This window comes from Epargyreus clarus, unplaced genomic scaffold, assembly GCF_041222505.1.
Source record: "Epargyreus clarus isolate Ecla_fem2 unplaced genomic scaffold, WU_Ecla_fem_2.2 ptg000002l, whole genome shotgun sequence".
Classification (NCBI taxonomy): Eukaryota; Metazoa; Arthropoda; class Insecta; order Lepidoptera; family Hesperiidae; genus Epargyreus; species Epargyreus clarus.
In genome coordinates, this window is record NW_027332210.1 from 1,885,189 (window position 1) to 1,907,492 (window position 22,304).

At 33.6% G+C, this 22,304-nt stretch overlaps 1 protein-coding gene across 4 annotated transcripts; it reads right to left on the reverse strand.

Annotated features, from left to right (window-relative positions):
* Positions 1–3,424: 3,424 nt before the first annotated feature.
* Nmnat (nicotinamide mononucleotide adenylyltransferase) lies at positions 3,425–22,229 on the reverse strand. Of its 4 annotated transcripts, XM_073077578.1 has the most exons (8): positions 21,994–22,224; positions 19,702–19,813; positions 14,751–14,862; positions 14,056–14,256; positions 13,531–13,632; positions 12,960–13,117; positions 12,018–12,312; positions 3,425–6,614 (listed from the first exon to the last, which is right to left on the reverse strand). In XM_073077578.1, the coding sequence occupies exons 1-8, from the start codon at positions 22,067–22,069 to the stop codon at positions 6,594–6,596; spliced, it is 1,077 nt and encodes a 358-aa protein (XP_072933679.1). In that variant the 5' UTR covers positions 22,070–22,224; the 3' UTR covers positions 3,425–6,593. The 4 variants fall into 4 exon arrangements, with proteins under 4 accessions (XP_072933679.1, XP_072933684.1, XP_072933672.1 ...); XM_073077583.1 differs by lacking the exon at positions 12,018–12,312 and having other exon boundaries at positions 21,994–22,223; XM_073077571.1 differs by lacking the exon at positions 3,425–6,614 and having other exon boundaries at positions 10,933–12,312; positions 21,994–22,229.
* Positions 22,230–22,304: the final 75 nt, after the last annotated feature.

The following is a 22,304-nucleotide window of genomic DNA, read 5'->3' on the forward strand; positions in this document are numbered from 1 at the left end:
TATTGGAAAAACTCACAACATATAATACTTGTAAATAAGAGTAATAATATAAGAGAACATGCCGTATAACGGCTCATACATACGAGGACGATTTTTTTTACGAATCGTCTTTTTTCACGATTCGTTTTTGCAATGCAATACAAATTCTTGCAATGGAAGCAATGCTTCTTACATACCCCTGTTCACACACTTCACGAATCGTGAAACTAGTGCGGATGAGTCTTTTAGAAATCACGAATCGTGTTTGTTTAGTACGAATAATATATGTAAACTTCAAGATATTTTGACGAATTGTGAAAAATCTCGATTTTGTATTCAATATGAACGTCCATCCTTCAAGACGTATTTTTTTTGACGAATCGTCAAAGACTTTTCCGTGTGAATGTACCCTAAGACTGTGTTAGTACGCGTATAGTCCGCGCCAAACTGCTAGTCCGCTCTAAAGTTGTGCGAGCAGGTGTAGCCATACAATTTGCTATGGCGACGCGATTCATTTCTATATTCAGAGCGGACTAGCAATTACGCAGACATTACCACGTGACGTCGCATAAGGTGTAGGTAAAAAACAAAAAGTTTGTAATCCTTTTGCGACAAGTTTTTATATAATAAGGGTAATGTTTTTATACATAAATGAGTTCAGAATTTAATCTTCTATTGGAGAAATGAATAAGTTGTCCATTACGTGACAATTATCATACACAGATTTGATCAAAACCAAACCCCAAGGATTTGCTAGCTAATTACGTACCCCTTGGTGTTAATTTTTTTTATTAAAAATCTGTTACTTGTTTGCAATGTATAAAATTATTATAGTATTCTTGAATGTTGTATCCATGTAATAGTATAAAAATACGAAATTATACTCCATTATACAGTCACAAAAAATAAAGTTAAGTCACTTCGAGGGCGAAATCTGTTTTACGCCGAACTTTGAGCGAAGTTTGTGAGTAAAAAAGTGGACATATTATAATACGGACATGTATATTTCTATTTATTTTTTTGTAAAAAGTTTAAACTATAAAGAATATAAAAATATAGTAATGAAACAAAACTGTGTTTAAATTATTATTATATTTACTATAAATAATACCAGTATTTTCATAATCCACTCAAAACAAAGAGCTGTACAAAATTAAATAAACATTTAAATGTTATTGTTTTTGTTTCTCGTTATCGCTTATCTACTTGGCTTTCAAGAATTGTATCCCGAACTCTTCTAACCCAAGCAATTGGCTGTTGAGAAACATAAACAATGGCATTTTTAATTACAAGCGAGTGGGCGGCCAAGGAAGGAAAGTACAATAGATTCAATAATATCTATAACACACAAATTATGTTAAGGCATCTAGATTCACAGTGAAACAAGAAATAACCGTACAAACATATTTTTAGTTTAGATAATTCAAACATATTTAACTAATATGAAAAATCATAAAACTTATAATAAGTCTAATACATAACTATTTTTTAGAATTAAATTAAGTAACAGGCAGTTCTATTAAAATATTTTCAAAACATTTTGAAACAACTTTTATATTATCTATCAAAGTATAAGTACCAATTCACCAACATAGAAATAACTAAAATATTTTTTCAGAATAACATTATACTTATTACAACATAAAATAAATGTAAAGGAAATTAACGATAATATATTAATATATTTTAACTTTATTCGGATCATAGGAATTATAATAAACTATTTTTTGTATTGTGATCCAGAAAACTATGTACTAGGTATAGGAAAATATTTTTAAAGCCATTTTTTATATATTTTCCAGACTTCGATCACTAATAAGAACTAGATACACAATCCCATACAAAAATGAACTTAAAAAGTGGCGTCAAATGTGTTTATAAAATTCTAAGCGACAGAATCTAAAATTAATGCAAAATCAACCTTATCACTATTATTTAACGGTGTTTTTTCAAAAACTGCTTACCAAAAGCAATAAATTTTTACGACATAAGGTAGCTGTCATAAGCTATCACTTTTACAGGTTTGTCACTTGGACAAGGAATTAGTGGAGACGAACTGTCATTACTTTATACGGTTATTATAAATTATAACTTAATATTTTTATTAGGTCGAAGCTTCGATCACTAATAAGAACTAGATACACAATCCCATACAAAAATGAACTTAAAAAGTGGCGTCAAACGTGTTTAAAAATTCTAAGTGACAGAATCTAAAATTAATACAAAATCAACTTTATCACCATTATTTCAAGGTGTTTTTTTAAAAACTGCTTACCAAAAGCAATAAATTTTTACGACATAAGCTAGCTGTCATAAGCTACCATAAAAACTTTAACCTTATTTGAATGAAATTAAAGTCGCATTTACAAAGCAAAAAAAAAGCCATTAAATTTTACGACCGTGGTTTGTCACTTGGACAAGGGATGAGTGGAGACGAACTGTCAGTACTTTAAACGGTTATTATAAATTATCACTTAATATTTTTATTAGGTCGAAGTAATTAATTTGAATGAAGATAATTATATTTTACCTGAATGTAAGTAATAAGATAATAATAATTTTTCAATGAAACTAATATATATATATGCAGTCACAAAATTTATATTATAAAATAAAAATAAATCATACAAAAAGAACAATGAAGAACACAAAAAGGATTAGTTATAGTTTAAAATTAAAATATAACCAAATACAAGTAATTTAATTAAAAAATCAACAAGCTGTTTACGCCATTGTGTCCAACGAAATATATTGCCGCCGACTAAAGAAATATGTACCAAATCAACATTTATTTCAATTATTTTTTACTCTGTAGTGACCTATGTCACTACAGAGTAAAAGACTTCTATAAGTCTGTTGTGTATATTTTGTTAAAAATTTTGTTAAAAAATAATTAAAGAAAAAAATATAAAACAATAGCGTCTCCATTCAAAATAGAACAGAGTCACCATGTTACCCGAACAAATCAAGTGGGCATGCAATAGTAATAATTGTACGCTTAGTAACAGACTTTACAATTTACATGGTTTATACATTCTGTTGATAATTTCGAAAACTTAAAAATAAATTAATTACGCACGATATAGCAGTATTTATAATTGAGTGATAGCAATTACATACTTATAATAATAATACTTACCGAAAATACGATATTCCATCCTTTTTTAACGTCCTAGACGTGTGATTTTTGCAGTTTTTAAACGAGCACTGAGGCATGTTTATTCTCCGATCGTTCAAACACTACTAACCTAAAAAAGCACCCAAATGTCAAATTGGGCGCGCTTTTCGTCGCGTCATTCTGTCGTCGCTGATTGTGTATCTAGTTCCTATTAGTGATCGAAGGGTCGAAGTAATTAATTTTAATGAACATAATAATAATTTATCAATGAAAGTAATGTGAAGACACAATTTATTATAATGCAAATATAAGTTTAAAATTAAAATATAACCAAATAAAAGTAATTTAATTCTTATTAGTGATCGAAGTTTCCAGAGAACTAAATTGGAAAGTGACATACAAGTAACAAAATATAACAGCAGAGGGAACGTTGTTATAAAATCTGCTATTTAATATAGCAAATAACGTTATAAATCGTTATAACGCTATATTCAAATAGCTAAGAAGCTATGACTGTTCGATTAATTTCCAGAACCAATAAACCCCTTATCAATAATTAAAATACATCATATTTTAAATGCAATTAGACAAAAATGAACATCTAGTATTAAGTATAACTTTAGGGGTTCCGCTAAAGTCCCCTAAAGTCTATGTTCATAGACGAAATAACCAAATGGACATTAAACAATGATATTTTTTACAATTAGCTCTTGACTCACTGGATCATGCTTCCTATAATGAGACCAATAACTTTAAGCAATTTTTATATAATACCTATTTGACTAACTAGGGCACTATTTGGATACTTTATCTAATGGTGACAAGCACTAAATGTTATACACAGACATAGTCAAAGGAAAACTATGGAAAAGAGCTTCAAAATATCATATTACAACATCGAAAAATATATTTTCTATTGAGATTCTACTTCTTACAATGTAAATATTCTAAGTTGTTAAGCTTGAGGCAGGATTTTCAAAATGGCTGACGCGAAAGCTGTGGTAGAAAAATATTATTTTTATTATAATTAAATATTATTTATCTTATGGGCGTGCAGTCCACCTGATGTTATGTGGTTACTACCGCCAATGAACATCTGCATCCAACTTCAAATAGAACAGACTTTCTATCTGAAATCGATCATAGACAAGTAGAGTAAGATAGAGAACTAAGATTTTTTTTTATAATATCGAAGTAGCGAACCAGCAGTCCAGCTGATGGTAAATGGCTACTGCCGCCCATGGACATCTATAATCTACCTCTGATCAGATTTAGAGTCCTACGTGAGGTGGGCTACAGATACATTGTTACTATGGACTATGTTGGAACGCTTAAGTATGCCTTTCTTACCACACCCAAATCGGAATACTGCAGCGCTTAACACTGCTGTTATTAGACACATACAATTTTGTACCTACTCTTGAGAACTACCTTAATGCCTCACATTACTGACAGAATATATTTTATATTCTGGCTGATACTGAGAACTAAGTCAGACGCCTCAGATCACTGCATTATCACACCCTTCATACCAGAACAGCAATACATTGCTAAAATAAACCTCCGCTTTCGTTTTCATCTCTTAAATCGTCATTCTACTAATAGTCATTCCAAAAATAATATTTCGTAGCTCTTACAGATCTACCTTCCATGCTTAAAATACATATAACACATGTTTCAAAAGAAATATCTGGCAGTTTCCATGGTTCATAAAAACAAATATTTTAATAACATAAATAGCTATTTTTCTTTATTAGTTATATTATAGAAAATCTATTAGGAATTATAACGATAAAAAGTAATTAAAAATATTGCACAGTAACCTAACCTAAGCTAACCTCAACTTCTCTATCCTTAGGAGCCTTCAGCTCAGTCGCTGCTTAGAGTCCATAGAACCAAATCCATAGAAAATTGATTCTATATCGAATACGAGCTTAAACAAAGTAAAGTAAAATATGTGTTATGTCATCAATCAAAAAATTTAACTCAAAATTAATTTAAAACTTCAGAACTTATATAAGACGTGATATGACTTATAGGGGTAACGCTCTCCTAAATGACTTAACAGTAATAAGTACAGCAATAATCGTGAAGTGGTGACTTATATGGAACTGCGAAATATTACTTCATCAATACAACCAATATTATTACAAACAAGAACATTCAATTTCTTTGACTTATATTACGTCGCTCACTGCTCTTAATAATGCAATTATATACTTGTAATCATACACAAGTCAAACTTTAAAGATACTCTTCGACATTTTATATCAGGAGAGTCTGCTCTTTTCTATAATTATTATAGCTTATTTATAGTCATAAGTGATATTTCATTGTCAAGCAGTAAGTACAATTTCAGAGCGGTGACTGACTCATGCGATTGTCTACAGACTATCAAAAATACACAGTTTCGACAAAATTTTCATTTTCGACAAAATTACCTAGTCTAGGAAAGTCATCTAGCCAATTCGATGTATATTCGAAGTCAATAAGGACCACAATCAAAAAATATTATGTAAAGGCTCTATTACAAACCCTTTAGCGCCTCGAAATATAAGAAAAGTCCTTGCATCGTCAATGTTATTATGACTGACAAAATGGTATATTCATACGACAATTTTGTCGAAACCGTGTTAATTACACTAGGGTCACATATAATAACAAGCAAAACGTTATACATCTCGCATGCTACTAATATAATAACGTACTAATTATACCAGCGATTATATAAACCCCGTAGAAGCCCCGACTTACATTTTTTCGACAAATCCGTTAAGATTCGCCAATCGCTAGCATAAAGTGTACTTACAAAACGAATTGTAGATTCAAACGATGTTGCTTTCAACTCCGAACCACCAGTGATATAGGATTTGTATTATTTGTGACGTGTCATAATGTCACAACGAATATTCTTTGATGAATATTAATTCGTGAATATTATAAATGCGAACTCTCAACGTGGTATGGTATGACGTAACGATCAATGAGTGTTGATTATGAGCACAATTAATATGCAAGTAATATAATTGTTAAGTGTTTGTTGTGCTATGTTTTGTTACGGATAGTTTAAATGGGATAGTTTATTTAGTAGTATAACGTATTTTCTAATATGAATAACGGATGAAATCTAAAAATTGGTATGGGGCAGATATAATTAACTGTATCCAGTATCTACTAAGTTCTGATTTCCCTAAGATGTTTATTTATTTAATTCTATGCTGAATTTCTATTGCTCAATATTGTTTTATATCATTCTCTTAACATGTTTCTTGAAACAAAGTATAAAAAATGTATGTAATCAATTGTCTATGTAGTTTTTATAACAAAGTCGGTATGTACGTGTCATGTACTACATATACATTAACGCACTAAGTTGGAGTGTCAAGCAACACCGTTCAAAGTACACACTACAAGTCTAGGGGGTCTAGTCTAGTGTCTAGTGTGTCTAGAGCGGGGCGGGGCGCGCGGCGGACGAGGCGCGCGCGCAGCACGTCAGCTACAACGAACAACCGCCTCCCTATACATACAACACCCAATTGTTACTCTTTAATAAAAAAAAACACCTCCATATACATACAACACCCGATTTTTACTTCTTTTTTTTATATAAAACTACATTTTCCTACGTTTGGATACAGTATAGTGGCTGATTAGCTAACACACGCGATTTCGTGAGTGTAAAGAGTTGATTTTTATTGTTTTATAGGAGGAGGATAGTATTTATTGGAGTAGCACACGAACATGCAGTCCATTTAATGGTAAGTGGCTACTGCCGTCCATGGACATCTGTAATTTAGCCGAGATAAGATTAGATTCCTATTACTAAGAGAACTAAGCTGAAATACATCGGAAAAGTATGTCTCCCTTCAAACCAAAAGACGGCAGTGTTTAACGCTGCAAAAATAGTTGTGGTGGTGGTACCGCCGAAGTCGAACCACAGAGGGTTCTACCTCAAAATGTATACAACTTGATGTAATGCCATGTAAAATAAACATCTATAACGATTTTTCGGTATAACTAGAAGAGAGTGATGCAAATTGATGTCTACTGACACAATATTAAAGGAACTGTATACTTCCGTAATAAAATTGCAAAACATCAAATTTTGGTTTTAGGGATGTAAGGGCTTATCCATAAATTACTAGATCATCTTCATAATTTCTCATGATAATTAATAAATTTGCATTAAAATGGGACATTTGTTTAGGAAAGAATTTATATTTAGTGTTACTTTGTTTGCTACTTCTTTAATAATTAAAAATAATGTTTGAAACCCCAATTTAGAAATTTATGACGTCAACAAGTTACACAACCGTCCAAAAAAAACGACATAATAACAGAGAGTTGGAAAAATCAAAAATTTAGGAATATAATTCATGAATAATCCCTAATCTACAACTAAGCATCACATTTAAATATCAAATTGTAAGTGTATATTAGGGTTGTGTTATAATTTCAGTAAAAAGTGTCAATAAATCTATAGTTATCGTTAACGCATACCACATTTTTGGTCCATGGAAAAAGTAGTTTTGTGCATTTTAATTTCATATCTCTCAAAAACTATATATAGTCTATTAGTAACACTTTTAGGAAAAGGATCTCATGCAACATACATTGACACACACAAAAATCAATCTAGAAAACCATACAATGGGATTGAACTCATAAAATTATTAGGACAAATCTCTACTTTTAAAATCATCATTCTCTTATTATGCTCAGAATAAAAATTAGCGATAGCACAATATTGTTACTATTTATTACTTATATCCATATTAAATTGTAACATGTCTATTTATTTAAAATTACCTACTATGACATTAACCTTTGACGATTATTATTCAGAAAATCTTGTATTGTTTTAAACGACTTACCAAAAGAAAACGTTAGCTATACACACCCATACATATTCTAAAATAACCCACTTTAAATCCTTAATTTATTTTCATTTATCCCAATTATAGCCCAAATGGGCATACCATTGAACAAATATTAAAAGTATTCCTCAGTAAAAATGCTACCACACACAAATCCAATATGGACATGAACCTCGTTGTACCAACTCTAAAAGGGTAAGAGAATGATGACAAACAATAATAAAATACACATAAAAGGGTTGTTTTACGCAAATTAATTAGACTATCAGTTTTAATAAGTGACAACAATATAATTGTACGATCAAAATCATATTACCACAAGATATTTTAACGTTTTTTTTGTATATTATTTAAATAAATTGTGTCACTTATTAAATAAGGGTTACATAAAACATTACAAACAAAATTAGTAAAGCTTCAAGGGAATATAATAATAGCAAAAGAGAAAAGGTTTTTAAGGGGATTTCATGTCATATACAAATTGCTATATTATACCTATATGTACCTATATCTAATTAATATTATTTACATATACTTAATTATTAATACTTGTATATTTTCCCAAATTGTAATATGTCAAAGTTAAAAAGTCGAATGTATCATGTTATTATACACAATGTTGACAAAATGTTATTAATAACAGTCTGTATATGACAAATTAATATAAATATAAATTTTGAATAAAAATCTGTTTTTAAAGTTCATAATTTATTTTCCATAGAAACTTTACTAACAGTCAGGATAAAATTAATATAGGAACCATAACATCTAAACAACTATAATAACAATGAGATAATTTAAACAATTATTATAAATAATTTTATCTGATATAATTTAATTTCTACTAAAAATATTATATTTTAACATCAACTACAAATACCAAATGCAAATATTTTCTAAAATTATATGTACCAATATTTAATAAAATAAAAAGAATTCTTTATCATTAATTAATAATGACAAAGTCATTTTGGCAATAAGAACATCGTTTTAAATAAATAAATAATTAAATCATTTTATATCATTAATTTATAATTAATAATGACAAAATAGTTTTGGCAATAAGTACAGCGTTTATAATAAATAATTTATCATATTAATCATCTATCGACCCGCAGTTTGGGCAGTGGTATTATTATTATAAAAAAAATCATCTACATATATTTTCATTTATATAAATATAACGTACGTGCCACAAGAATGTATTTTTAAGTAGAAGAAATTATACATAGATAAAACAATATTTTGAAATAAATAATTTTATGAAATTAATAAGTATGAATAGTAATATATACATGAGTACAATGCGCATATTTACTAGAGCTTAATAAAAACGTGTAAGAGTAAGATGTATATATACACCGTGTTTGATATAATAATTCCATATTGAATACACGTTTTAAGAATAATACATAGGTATTTTATTGTATAATAAAAATATTCGTTTCAATAAAACTTTTGGCACTACATTTCATAATTCTTATCACAAATGCTATATAGTGTCATAACTACAGCCCGACAAACTTATCTGTGCCTACAGCAATGCTCTGTTATCTATGGTCATTTGCCGAGCACCATAGATTATTAAATTTCTCCTGACAATGAATTCCTTTTTACATTACGTTACTAAGAATTTGGTATTAAAAATTAAGATCTCATGTAAACTGTCAATAAAATATACATTTTTAACATACTACATAGAGCTATTTATTAGATTTTGCCGTTTATTAGGTACTTTTCATAATATAGTAACACTAAGATCGCTAATGGCGCCAAATCGCACGCACAGATAAATATGTCGGAATATGTCAAAAGTGAATATACGTCAGTATAATAAAACTTTGTCCGAACCGTCTATTTAATATATAATAATTAACACATAATAATATTTCATAACATACATAAATGTGTAATAGAAAACACTAGATTCGTCTAAATATTATCTCTCTTACTCAAATTCGTTCCATTTCTCAAAATTCAAATGTTTTTTTATATAAATATAAAAGCTAAAATAAATATTGGCTACAAGGGAGTAATTTGGCTAAAAGGGTATATTTTGGCATCTATTTCACACATAATAAATATAATAGGAATATAAGAGCTATAGTTATATTTTAATATACAACTATATTTTTTTAAATAATAGATTTTAAACTATTTATTTAAAATTACTATCATTATTAAAAAAAAACCTACTCAACTACAATATAAAACTTAAAGTCCTTAGCTGAGTGCAAAGCAGTTATTTTTTTAAGACATTGACATAATTATTTCCAATGTATATAAGCGTACTATATATTATGTTTTATTATTATAAGCATACATTAGTAAAGATTACTCACTCCTAACAAGAAAATGTACCCAGTTTTGAGAATTGAAATAGTTGCGTAAAAATGTCCCTAAAATATTTGAAATTATTATTATAAATTATTAATTTATTATGTAAATTACGCAGTATTAGTTATTTATTCGTAAATTTTCTCTAAAAATGTTTTTATTTGTCCAGAATTCAAAAAAAGAACTTACTATAATAAGCCATTTGCGGCTTCATTCAATTTCAAGGCGGCGAAGTATCTTTACTAATCTATGATTATAAGCCATTCTTTCGGTTAAGTACTTTTTTATAGCAAATTGTCAATCATTATAGTGTAATAAAATATGCAACAATATAATAATATACTTATGTTGCATCAACTAAAATTATTCTTATTTATTAAGTACATATAAAGTGCCTTCTGATGTATATATAATTGAGAATTGACATCTTTTGTAATTAGTTATTTATTTTCGTTTTTGTTTTAATATTTTTTTTTAGATAATAGGCATTTCTAAAGGTTATAAATTTATAATAAAGTTTCTGTTAGTGCGTTGTGCATTACATATATTAAAATTGTAAATCAATGTGCGTTTCGTATATTTGTGAATCATTTGGAAAATAATATATTATTTAACAATATATAAATTACATGAAACACCTACTAGATCTATAATTATATTCAGTTCTAAATATTTATGAAAATTCAATTTTTATGCACACTTAGTAATAAAAATGTATTATAATTATTATAATCCAAAAAGGTTATTTAAAGATAAAAAAAAAACTGAAGTATGATTGAAGTCAACCAATTCACACTTGGCGAGCGTGGCGAACTATGACCCAAAACCCTTTTCCCTCTGAGAGGAGATTTGTGCCCAGTAGAGGGACAGTAATAGGATGACGACACATATACAGAATATAAACCAAAAAATCGTTGTACTGGTACATTTCAAAGATTACTAAAACATATTTTTTATTTTATCCAATAATATCTTTTACCTTTTTCCTTTTATCTTTATTTTTCCATAGTACCAGCGAAACAAGAAATTTAAGGGCACAGTGCGTATAGATAGAATCGTTTTAACTACATTTATTACTAAGTGTGCATTCAACTACCCACATTTGAAACTACCCACATTTCCAAACTACCCGCATATAAGACACGAGTTTAAAAAATTCTATTGACACAAACGAGCATACAGCCGACCTCATATAATGGTCAGTGCCGCCCAAAGACTTCCCTTACCAACTTTAAACAGGACCACAGTCCTATCTGAGATCAATCACAGATTCCTACCCCTGAGTACAAAACCTCATAACTTCAACCTTACCCACCCATTAAACAAACAGCTCCAACTGTTACATTAAAAACGGTGTGACATCAGTACCAAACCTACACAATGGCTTCCGTGTCACTAATAACATGTATACCATGTTTAGTGAGAATCAACTTGACAATATCGTTGCAACTTCTAGTTTTGTAATTCTTACTGTCACGATCCTTCAATTTGATGCTTTTGACCTTATCACAAAGCTTACTCACCTCGGACTTACTCTTCTTCATGTCATCGGGTTTCAGCTTCCTCATAGTGGACGTGGAGCAACGTTTCTTCACCGGACCTTCTCCAACATTACTGTCACTCACTCGCCGCCTATACAACTCGTAATCTATATCCTTTGACAGGTAACTGTCAAGCGAACTGTATGTCGTGTCACTGAAACTTACCTCGTGTTTCACGTGTTTCCCATCACTAGTGATCTTCACCGCCTTACCGGGCAAGTAGTTTGTCGGCACCTTGTCTATGTACGCCATCTTGGGTTTAATGTTGTCTATGGTCGGGCTGACGGAGTCCGTGTGGATTGATAGGAAGCTCGACTTCTTCGGGCGTTTCACTGTGACAGTTTCGTCGATGATGGTCGGTTTGTCTCGTATGGCTATGAGGATGTTCTTGAAGGTTTGCTCCTCGGGTGACGTCATCACGACGTCTTGCTTGTAGTTGTCGTTCAGTATGTTATACTCACTGATCCGAGCAGCGTGCGAGGAAAGTATTGGTTAGTCATCGCTGTAGAATATTGTGTGGGTTAGGTTTGGTTAGATCGAATAATTATAATAAATGCTCTATCACCTAGTAAGGAAAAGATGACTAAGCCTAAGTAAAATTAAGTTTGAGGACGTCGGGGTATATATTTACTTAATATAATAAGTTTGCGGCCACATTGAATGAAGCCATTTTAAAATAATATGTATTTACGGGGACATGGAGGAATAGAAGGCAACTAGTGTTGAGTAAGGAACAAGTAGGTGGGAGTGGGGGGACTATTATGGGTGAATAGGGTGCAAACAAGGGCGAGGAGGAGCGACTTCAGTATACGTACGGGTCAAGTACGCAAATGGGGGCGAGTAGCAGCCAGTGGTGAAAGTTCCTACTTGGCACTTCTACGCCGCTGAGTAGGGGCAAGTAAAGGCAAGTAAAGTATTGGGAAAATACTAGCGAATGGAGCAAGTAGAATGTGAGTTGGGGGCAAGTAGGGGTGAATACGAGTGACAGTAGAAAGTAGATAGGGAGGAGGAAGATAAGAGGGAGAGATAAATAAAGAGAGGGATAGTAAGGGACAGTAGGGGGTCGATTAGGGGTAATAAGGTATAGTATCCTATTGTGTGGCTCACGTGTGCGGCGCGGCGCCGTAGAGGCGGTGCTGGCGGATGTAGCCGACCACGCCGTCGTCGGTGAGGTACTTGGCGCTCTCGTGGCGCCGCAGCAAGCGCCGCAGCACGGTGGAGCTCACCTCGTTCGCCACGTAGTTTGTCACCAGCGTCACGTTGCGCTGGGGGGAGAGGGGGGATTGTGTGTTTATTGCAATTATTGCTAAATAGGGCAGGTAAGGCGTTGATTCTTTAATTATGAAACCGGAAGTCTAGGTTACAATAGGTTTTACGTATGACCTTTATTGCTAATTAATTATGGAGGGCATTCTTTTCTTAAATAGAGAGACTATTTTAAGTACTGAGGTTAAATTAGTACAGAATAATAGTGCAATGATAAGTACCTACATGATATTTTATTACATTATTTTATTGATTTTTAAATACATTTTAAATTAATGGTCCTTAGAAAACGGAATAATGTTTACAAAATGATATGGTAGCAATTTGTTTAAGTAAATTTAAAGTGTCCTACAATATTTTAACTTTTTTGCACTTTTTCTGTCAAATCAAGCGCAGTATAAAACGCACTTACCCGGTATTTGTAGAGCATGTCAGATTCATATATGAAGCGGCCGGGGTCACTCCCCGCCCGGGATACAACCACTAAACCATGGCGCCCCACTATCGTCTCCAACTGAAAATTATCAGCAGTCAAATTAATATAGTAATCATATCATTACTAGATGACTGGACCGACATTGTCCTTTGACAAAAAAATCAGATCTCAGCAACAGTGTCAGGTTTAGAATTCAAAGGACTCATATTCCTAATTGAAACCACACACATTCGCAAAATTACATCGAATTAAGAAAGAAATAATTAAGAAAAAACTCGTGACTGTACTGTACTAATTGCTAGACAACTAACAGATGTCTTCATCAGATTCGTCACGTTGCACCAATAAAAATCCACGAAAGGAAGAAATCAGGGACAAAAATCGGTCGGTTTGGTTTCAAGTCTGCAAAAAAAATAGGTTTTCCTCTTTGAAAATTATTTTGCCTTTGAAAACATGGGATCCGGACATCCTAACATCATATATACGCCTATGTGTACTTACATCCTCGTCCGACCACAGCCCCGGCGTGGCGAAGGACTCCAGCAGATCAGCTCCGCACAGCAGCTTCACCGTCACACCGTCCTGGTTGCCGTTCACCATCAGGTTGTCAGGCTCGTCGATGCTGTTCACGTTGAGGATGTCGTCCGGCAGCCAGCTCGGTGCTTCGCTGTTCATTGTTGCTAGGTTGTTGTTGATTGTGTCCTGAAATAATACACATAATTTTCAAACTGATACAGTACTACTGCCGGCGTTTCACAAGGTGGCGTGTTGTCTCCCCTTCTCTTTACTATCTTCATAAATTCGGTTAATCTACATTTCACTTCTGCATTATATAATAGGTAGGTGCTTTTAAGGTGGTAGAATCCTTTGTCGTCCGACCCCGGAGGAGCCACTGTCACACCTTTTTCTGCTTGATAGCAACTGTGTTAAGAGCTTCTGTGTTCTGATTTGAAGGGAATCATACTTATCCAAGGCTTTGCAACTTAGTTCTCAGGGGTAGCACATTATCTGTGGCTGACCTCAGATTTCTCAGGAATCTAAACGTATCTGGTGTTGATGACAGATGACCAAAGGCGTCAATGTCCACTTATCATCACGTGGATGCATGCTACATGCTAGTAACTTTAACATTACAAGGTTTCTTCCTTGTCACCAAAAATATATTAACATCGTCTTGGTACTTGAAATGTCCTTACCTGATGGTACTGCAGTGAGACCCTGGTCCTCGTCCAGCCGGACTGCTGGGTCTCCCACTCCGACACCTTGATCCATCCAGACGTCCTCAGCGCCAGCTTCAACATTGCTATTCTGTAACCAAAATATTAAATGCCTGACGATGCTTCTTCAAAGGTGTATGAAGTTTACCAACTTATATTTAACTAGAATGGTGAACACTTTTCATTTAGAGCAGACATCGTGCTTAACCTACATTAATCTTTAATCTAAATATATATAACTCAAAGGTGACTGACTGACATAGTGATCTATCAACGCACAGCCCAAACAACTGGACGGATCGATGTTAAGACGTAGGCATCCGCCAAGAAAGGATATTGATCAATTCTACCCTCAAGGGGATAAAATAGGGGATGAAAATATTACTTCGTAACGCGAGCGAAGTCGCGGGCAAAAGCTCGTGGGTTGATAAGACTAATATTTTTTTTGCTATTAGACAAAATATGGTCCTTCGAGCCGGATTGTAACCGAGAAACGTTGCGGTTTGAGTAATTAATAGAAATAAACGAAATTCAGAAATAGTAATATTTTTATAATAGAGATATTTCTTTGAATAATATAGGTAGGTATCGACCGAGGTTGCAGTCCACCCGTCCGCGGACAACTACAACCAACTCCATATAGAACAAGGGAGCAACCTGAAGCCGAACTAAGACCCATCGCCACTCCTGGAGACCAAGATGGTCGTTCATATGTAATTTACATTTAAACCAAATATAATAAGTTTAACACACAAAAACTTGGATCAGAAATATGGAATGTATCAATCAATTTTATCATTAAAAATATGTAATCAGCATAATATTATAAAATGTTGTAAAAGATAATAAAAAGAATACCTAATCGGGTCAATATCACACCGATAACATACCGAGTACAATGTGACCATACGTCCCATTTTGAATGGGACTTTTTTTTTATAATATAGGAGTAGATGACGAGCATGCAGTCCACCTGATGGTAAGTGGCCATTGCCGCCCATGGACATTTGTAATCAACCCCAGATAGGATTAGATATTCCTACCTGAGGTCGGCCACAGATGCGCCGCTACCCCTGAGGACTAAGCTGGAACGCCTCGGGAAAGTATGTCTCCCTTACCGCACCCTTCAAACCGGAACACAGCAGCGCCTAATGCTGCTGTTATTAGGTATAAATAGGTGTGGCGGTGGTGCTGCCGGAGTCGAACCACAAAGAGTTCTACCACCTTCAAAACTCACTGTTCTCACGGGACGTCACTCACGGACTCACGGGACTGTCCCATGACTCGAAGAACGATGACACGAAAATGTCCGGGTTTAGGAAAAATTATACACAGCTAAAACTACGAGGGTACGTTTTTAAGTTCGCGGAATGAGGGACAAGGAGCGAAAATAAAATGTCAAAATTATTTTTCTTTTTCTACATATTCTCCTGCAAGACGAATGCATTTTTCAGATCTTTGTATTAACTTATTTAAACCCTCATAAAAAAATGTTTTGTCCTTGTCGGAAAAATACGAGGAAATTGCGTCCTTTACTTCTTCGTCTGTAGAAAATTTCTTTCCACGAAGCTCTTTTTTCATTTTTGGAAAGAGATAATAATCGCTGGGAGCCAGGTCTGGACTATAGGGTGGGTGATTTAAAATATCAAAGCCCACCTTATGCAGGGCAGCCAGTGCAATACGGCTCTTGTGTACGGGCGCATTGTCGTGCAACAGCAGGACACCTCTGGATAATTTTCTTCGTCTTTTTTCTTTGATGGCTTCTTTTAACCGCTCCAAGATTGTTGCGTAATATTCTCCGGTTATAGAGACACCTTTATCTTTGTAATCTATTAACAAAATTCCTTCTGCATCCCAAAAGACTGTCGCCATGAGTTTGCCGGCCGATTGTGACACCTTAAACTTTTTAGGAGGTGCTGTACCCTTTTTATGCCACTGCATGGAGTCTTGTTTAGACTCAGGTTCATAATGGTGAACCCAAGTTTCATCTCCAGTAACAATTCGATTCAGTACAATATCCTTATCTTCTCCACAGAGGTTCAAAAACGCACGGGAACATTCAACGCGCTGTTGTTTCTGAGGCGGCGTGAGCATTCTCGGCACCCACCGCGCGCTGACCTTAGTCATGCCAAGATGGTCATGCAGAATTTTAAAAATGGTTGTATCCAATACTCCAACCATTACTGCAAGCTGTTTCTTCTTTAGCCGAGCATCTTCCAGTACTAATTTTTCGACTTCCGCTATCGTTTCCGGAATGGTCACCTCAACAGACCGTCCTGGTCGTGGGTCGTCTTCAAGTGAATCCCTGCCTTGCTTAAAAAGGTTGTTCCACTTGTAAACCATCGTTTTTCCAGGGCAAGAGTCCCCGTAAACCGATGACATCTCTTCCATTATGATTTGCACAGACTTTCCTTGCTAGGTAAGGAACTTTATAACGGCGCGATGCTCGATTTTCTCCATACTTCCAATTTTCTTCCGGATTGAGTTGTTTAATTGTCGATAGTTTTAAAACTAATGATGCAATTGTGATAAAACTTTATATTTATACTATTTATGAGTCACTTAACACGTACCGCCCTTAACGAGCCCGCTATCCCCCCTCCAACCCTGCCATTCCGCGGACTTAAAAACGCACCCTCGTATAACATGAAGTAGCTAACGTGTGGAAATCAGCCCTCCATTAACTATATTTGTGCCAAAATTCGAAGGTAGTAGAACCCTTTTTAGTTCGACTTCGTCGGCACCATCGTTACACCTATTTATGATAACTGACAGTGTTAAACGCTTCTGTATTTTGGTTTGAAGGGTGTGGTAAAGGACACATACTTTTCTGAGGCGTTCCAGCTTAGTCCTCAGGAGTAGCGGCGCATCTGTGGCCGACCTCAGGAAGGAATATCTAATTCTACATGGAGTTGATTACATATATCCATGAGCGGCAGTATTCACTTACCATTAGCTTGACTGCATGCTCGTCTACTACTCCTATATTAAAAAAAAAAAAAAACAAAATTACCTACATAGCATAGATGTCCCATTTTGAACCAACAAGAAAATGGTTACTTTGTGCATACATCGTCATGTGTAGTGATAAGCATTATTTTCATTCAAGCCTTGACCCATTGAGTCATATCGTGACGTCATATTCTTATTAAATCACCAACTATTTTTAGAAAAGCACTTTCCAGTTTTTATTATTCCCACTGCAACCATATTGCATGCGTTAAGGAAATAATTATGGGTTTCATATTACAATGTACTATTAATAAGGAGTGATTAACATGGAAGGAAAACATTAAATAAACCTACATGACTGAATTCTAAATATTACCGTAATGTTTGAAATGACAATCCTAACTTGGCTAGCGCGAGTGACTAATCACTATGGTCTACTAAGCTAAGTATAGATGTAGATATTGCTTGGTTAGGTTAAGTTAAGCTAGGCCATTGGGAGGTCGTGTCGGCGGTCGAGGAGTGCCGAACCGAGATGCAAGCAAACGCCGTAAGGATCGCGGACGAGTGCTACAAGCGTACCCGTGGTCCCGACAAAGTATTGTAGTCAAGGCGGTGGGCTAGTAATTTTTTTTTCTTACCCTATGCCAAAGGGAGAGGGATCTGGGTGTCCTCAATAAGGGTTTTGGAATATGTCGGAAAAATTCAAAAAGGTCCTCCTATTTGAACAGTTTCCTTTCTCATCTATGCCAATAGAGGGGCAAGAGGGGGGAGGTTATCCGGAAATCCCTTCCATTTAATAGGCACATCATGGAAGTGCATAAAAAATAATTTGTCCACCATCTTGGCGCGTTCACCATATTGAATTCAGAATGACGTCACTAACCTTATCATGCGCTGTCATCCCAACCAAATGTGTATGCAAAATTTCAACTCAATCTTGGAGTTTAGTAGTTTAAAATTCAGTTACAAGATGTATGTATGTATGTATGTATGTATGTATGTATGTGAGTGTCAACCTCACATACGAACTAATATGGTCAGTTCAATAAAAGCTTGTAATACATTATAAAAAAGTAAAGAGAAAAAAGGCAGTAAAAATCCTTGACCACATTTAACTAAGTGTGACCTCAAAACAAAATCGATTTAATAATAATTCTATGGATATAAATGTACATAGACCTTGAAACATAAATTATGGAGTCAACATAGTACTTAAGTTAGCAAGAAAACACAATATAAGCCTGACCCAGATATCAAGACTTTGGCTCTGATCCAATATCACTGTAAAGTTATGAAAGTATGATTTAAGAGATTTAAGAAATCCTTCAATTTCTTACAAACATCATAAATCTCTTTGTGGCACTTTCGCAATTTCACAAACCAATTTATCTTCATGAAACTCTTCTCTAAATTACATATGTATGAGGTAGATTTATTACTGTAATTGTATGGATTTTTTCAAGAAAAGTTCAAAAGCTATTTATCAAGAAATCTATTTCATAATGAAAGTACATAAAACCACGATGAGTGGTATAATGAAGAATACCTACACACTTAAAAATAAATACACATTCATCATAAAAGTCTCTCTCTCTCTCTCTCTTACCAACACTTAACACTACTATAATATACCAGAAATAGGTGCAGTGGTTCCTCTAGTCTCGAATTACTATATATTGAATCACATCTATATATCTAACTTATTCAATCACAACACAAAGAAACAAAACTAAAAAAAGGGCCATATTTTAAATTTCATGGACCACACATTCCAGTTTTTATTATATAGAATTAGCAAACAAGCTTGCAGTCCACCTGATGGTACTTAAGTGGTCACTGCCCTTTGACTTCTGTAATCAACCCTGGATAAGATCAGAGATATAAGGTTGGCCACAGATGGGCTGCTACTACTGAGTAATACTCAATGTATTCAATTCAACACTCAAACAAGCAAGTCTTATAATCTAAGTAACCTTACCTGTGATGAGCAGCGACTAGATCTTTCTTCCCATATGCATCATGGACAGGTGACACTATGCCACCAATAATAGTCCCCAGGCCCAAAGAGTGTATGTAGTCTCGAGCGATCTCTGTAACGTCCAATATTAACATTAACTTTCTATCATTTAATAAAATAATAAATTTTTATAAAAACAATATACTTAAAAGTCCGTCCACAATTATGAAAAATCTGTTGACATCTCTTGTATTATAAATTTTAGGTATGTGGGTCGTAGGGCATGCAAAAGAATAAGAAAAACATACATACATACAAAATATGTGATAAATATTACGTTATGCAATTACATAAAACATGGTCATCATTTATCAAATGTCTTCATTAAAATTTTAGTGACACATTGACCTTATGTCGCTGCAGTGCATTATCAGGTACCTATAAATCAAGGTCAGGTATGACCTTTATAAGACAATTGTGAAGTTAGATAGTTAATAACCTTAGCAATTAAGACTTGATGTAGACCCTGATGATGCTCAGTTTTGGAGCGAAACAGGCATTTGTGGCGGTATGTAAGGTGGTGTATATTTTTATTTTTTGTATGTACATGTATCCTATGTGTGAGGGAGGGTTAAACATACTGCATGGTTTAAAATTTATACCATCATATATATTAGTTGCTGATTGTTACAAACTAGTTTTAATCCTAATTTATAATGGTGAAGTAAATGCTCCCCTTTTTTTGGGTCACAGCCTCTCAGACCTTTTTTGTAACACCATTGAATATGTTATGTTAATATGTTATGTTGCAGCTAAGTAGCTAAAGTAGCCGTTTAATTAATAGCCTAGCATCTTTACTAAATGGTGACGCTTGGGTGTTTTTGAGGCCCCTCATATGACGGCGCCCGGTGCGATCGCACCGCTCACGTCGGCCCTGGCTATAATTAACTAGGTTATATTTTAAATACATTTAATTTATGATCATAAATACAGTCATATGTGACATCAGATAACTGTTTCTTATCACAGTTTTCCACTATCATAAAAGATCTTAGTTAAATAAAATATTCATTAAACAAAATATCTATTGTTATGTACAAAGGTAGTTATATAATGTATTTGAATAGTCTGATAAATAGTGTCATAACACAGTGATAGATTTTGAGTTTAATTCGGTAGAATTAGGTATCTTTCTGAGGTTTGGGGGCATGTCCTACGTTTTCTTATTTTTCATTAGGGGCCGATCAAGTATTACGTGAGTACCTATGGGGGGGCGGGGGATATTTGCCTTGCTTATTTTGAATGACATGGGGGGGTAGGACAGTCTAGATGATGAATACGTCATAGGAAGTTATTTACTTGTTTACACGAATGGCAACCCTCACATTGTCTTTCGTTGAAAACGAAACACATTTTCGGGGATTCCCGCAAGTAATGCATACGTTTAGACATTTTTAAAATTATAATTGTAATATTAAAAAAAACAATCCATTCATTGAAAAATGTTTACGTAAGCATGGGGGAGGGGGGTAAGAGCTTTGCTTACGTTTGCTGACAAGGGGGATGGGGGGGGGTAAATATTTGTAATAAATCTGCTTACGTAATACTTGAATGGCCCCTTATCGAATTGAATCGAATGTGAAGCATTTTAAGTTGAGCCTAATCTCTTTAAAGGTAGGGTAAGTAGGGGGTAGAGCCAAATCTCACCCAATGTCCGTTGGCAGAGTGGGCAAATATCACATTTTTACAAGATACATAGTAAAATGTCCAGATAGAATTAGAATACATGTTTTTTATAAATTTTAGTACCTGTTTTTGCTTCAGACTACATAATTTATATTTCTCCAATATTTTTCTGTTCAAGAGTAAATAACTTCCATCATGAAGTAAAAATACAAAGTAAATAGTGAGGTAACTGCATATAAAGTAGTTATCAATAAATAATTAATGGAATGTATAGTGCGTCAGAAACTATAAGCACTAGGTAATTAAAAAATCAATAACTATGATATTGCACAATGAAAAAGCTGAATTATTAATGTAAAAGGTATAAAAGGTTCTAATTTAAGTGTAGCTTAAGTTATATTTAAACTATAAAGCAATTTATATAACTTAAACTTAATAAATATATCGAACGGTGGTGGAAATAACATAACTTTGCAGAAACAATAATGATTACTTAATAAATTAAAAATATATCCTTAACTAACATTTTCCTGGAATTTATGAATCATAAAACCTTTAAAATTATCTTTCCTATTACATTTATGATTTGTTTGTAAGGAATATTCTATTTAAACCCGAAATACTCACCAAACATTCGTAAATGCATATATGTCGGCGGACTGAAGCTACCGCAAGCCATCAACACGATTTTGCCCTGCGACATTTTGATATTTCACTGAAAATGTTATCGCACTAATATCATCACACCGTGAATCTAAACCACAACATAAAAAGTACTCGTCCACAACAAAAATAAGAATCAAGTATGTCGATCGCCGAAGTGCAGTGACGTTTGGTGCAATTCGCAATTCGCGAAAGAAGTTGTCATTTGTTATCGATTTTTATTATACGACTATTTTAAAAAGTTACATTGTAACATGATTAATATAAATGATACA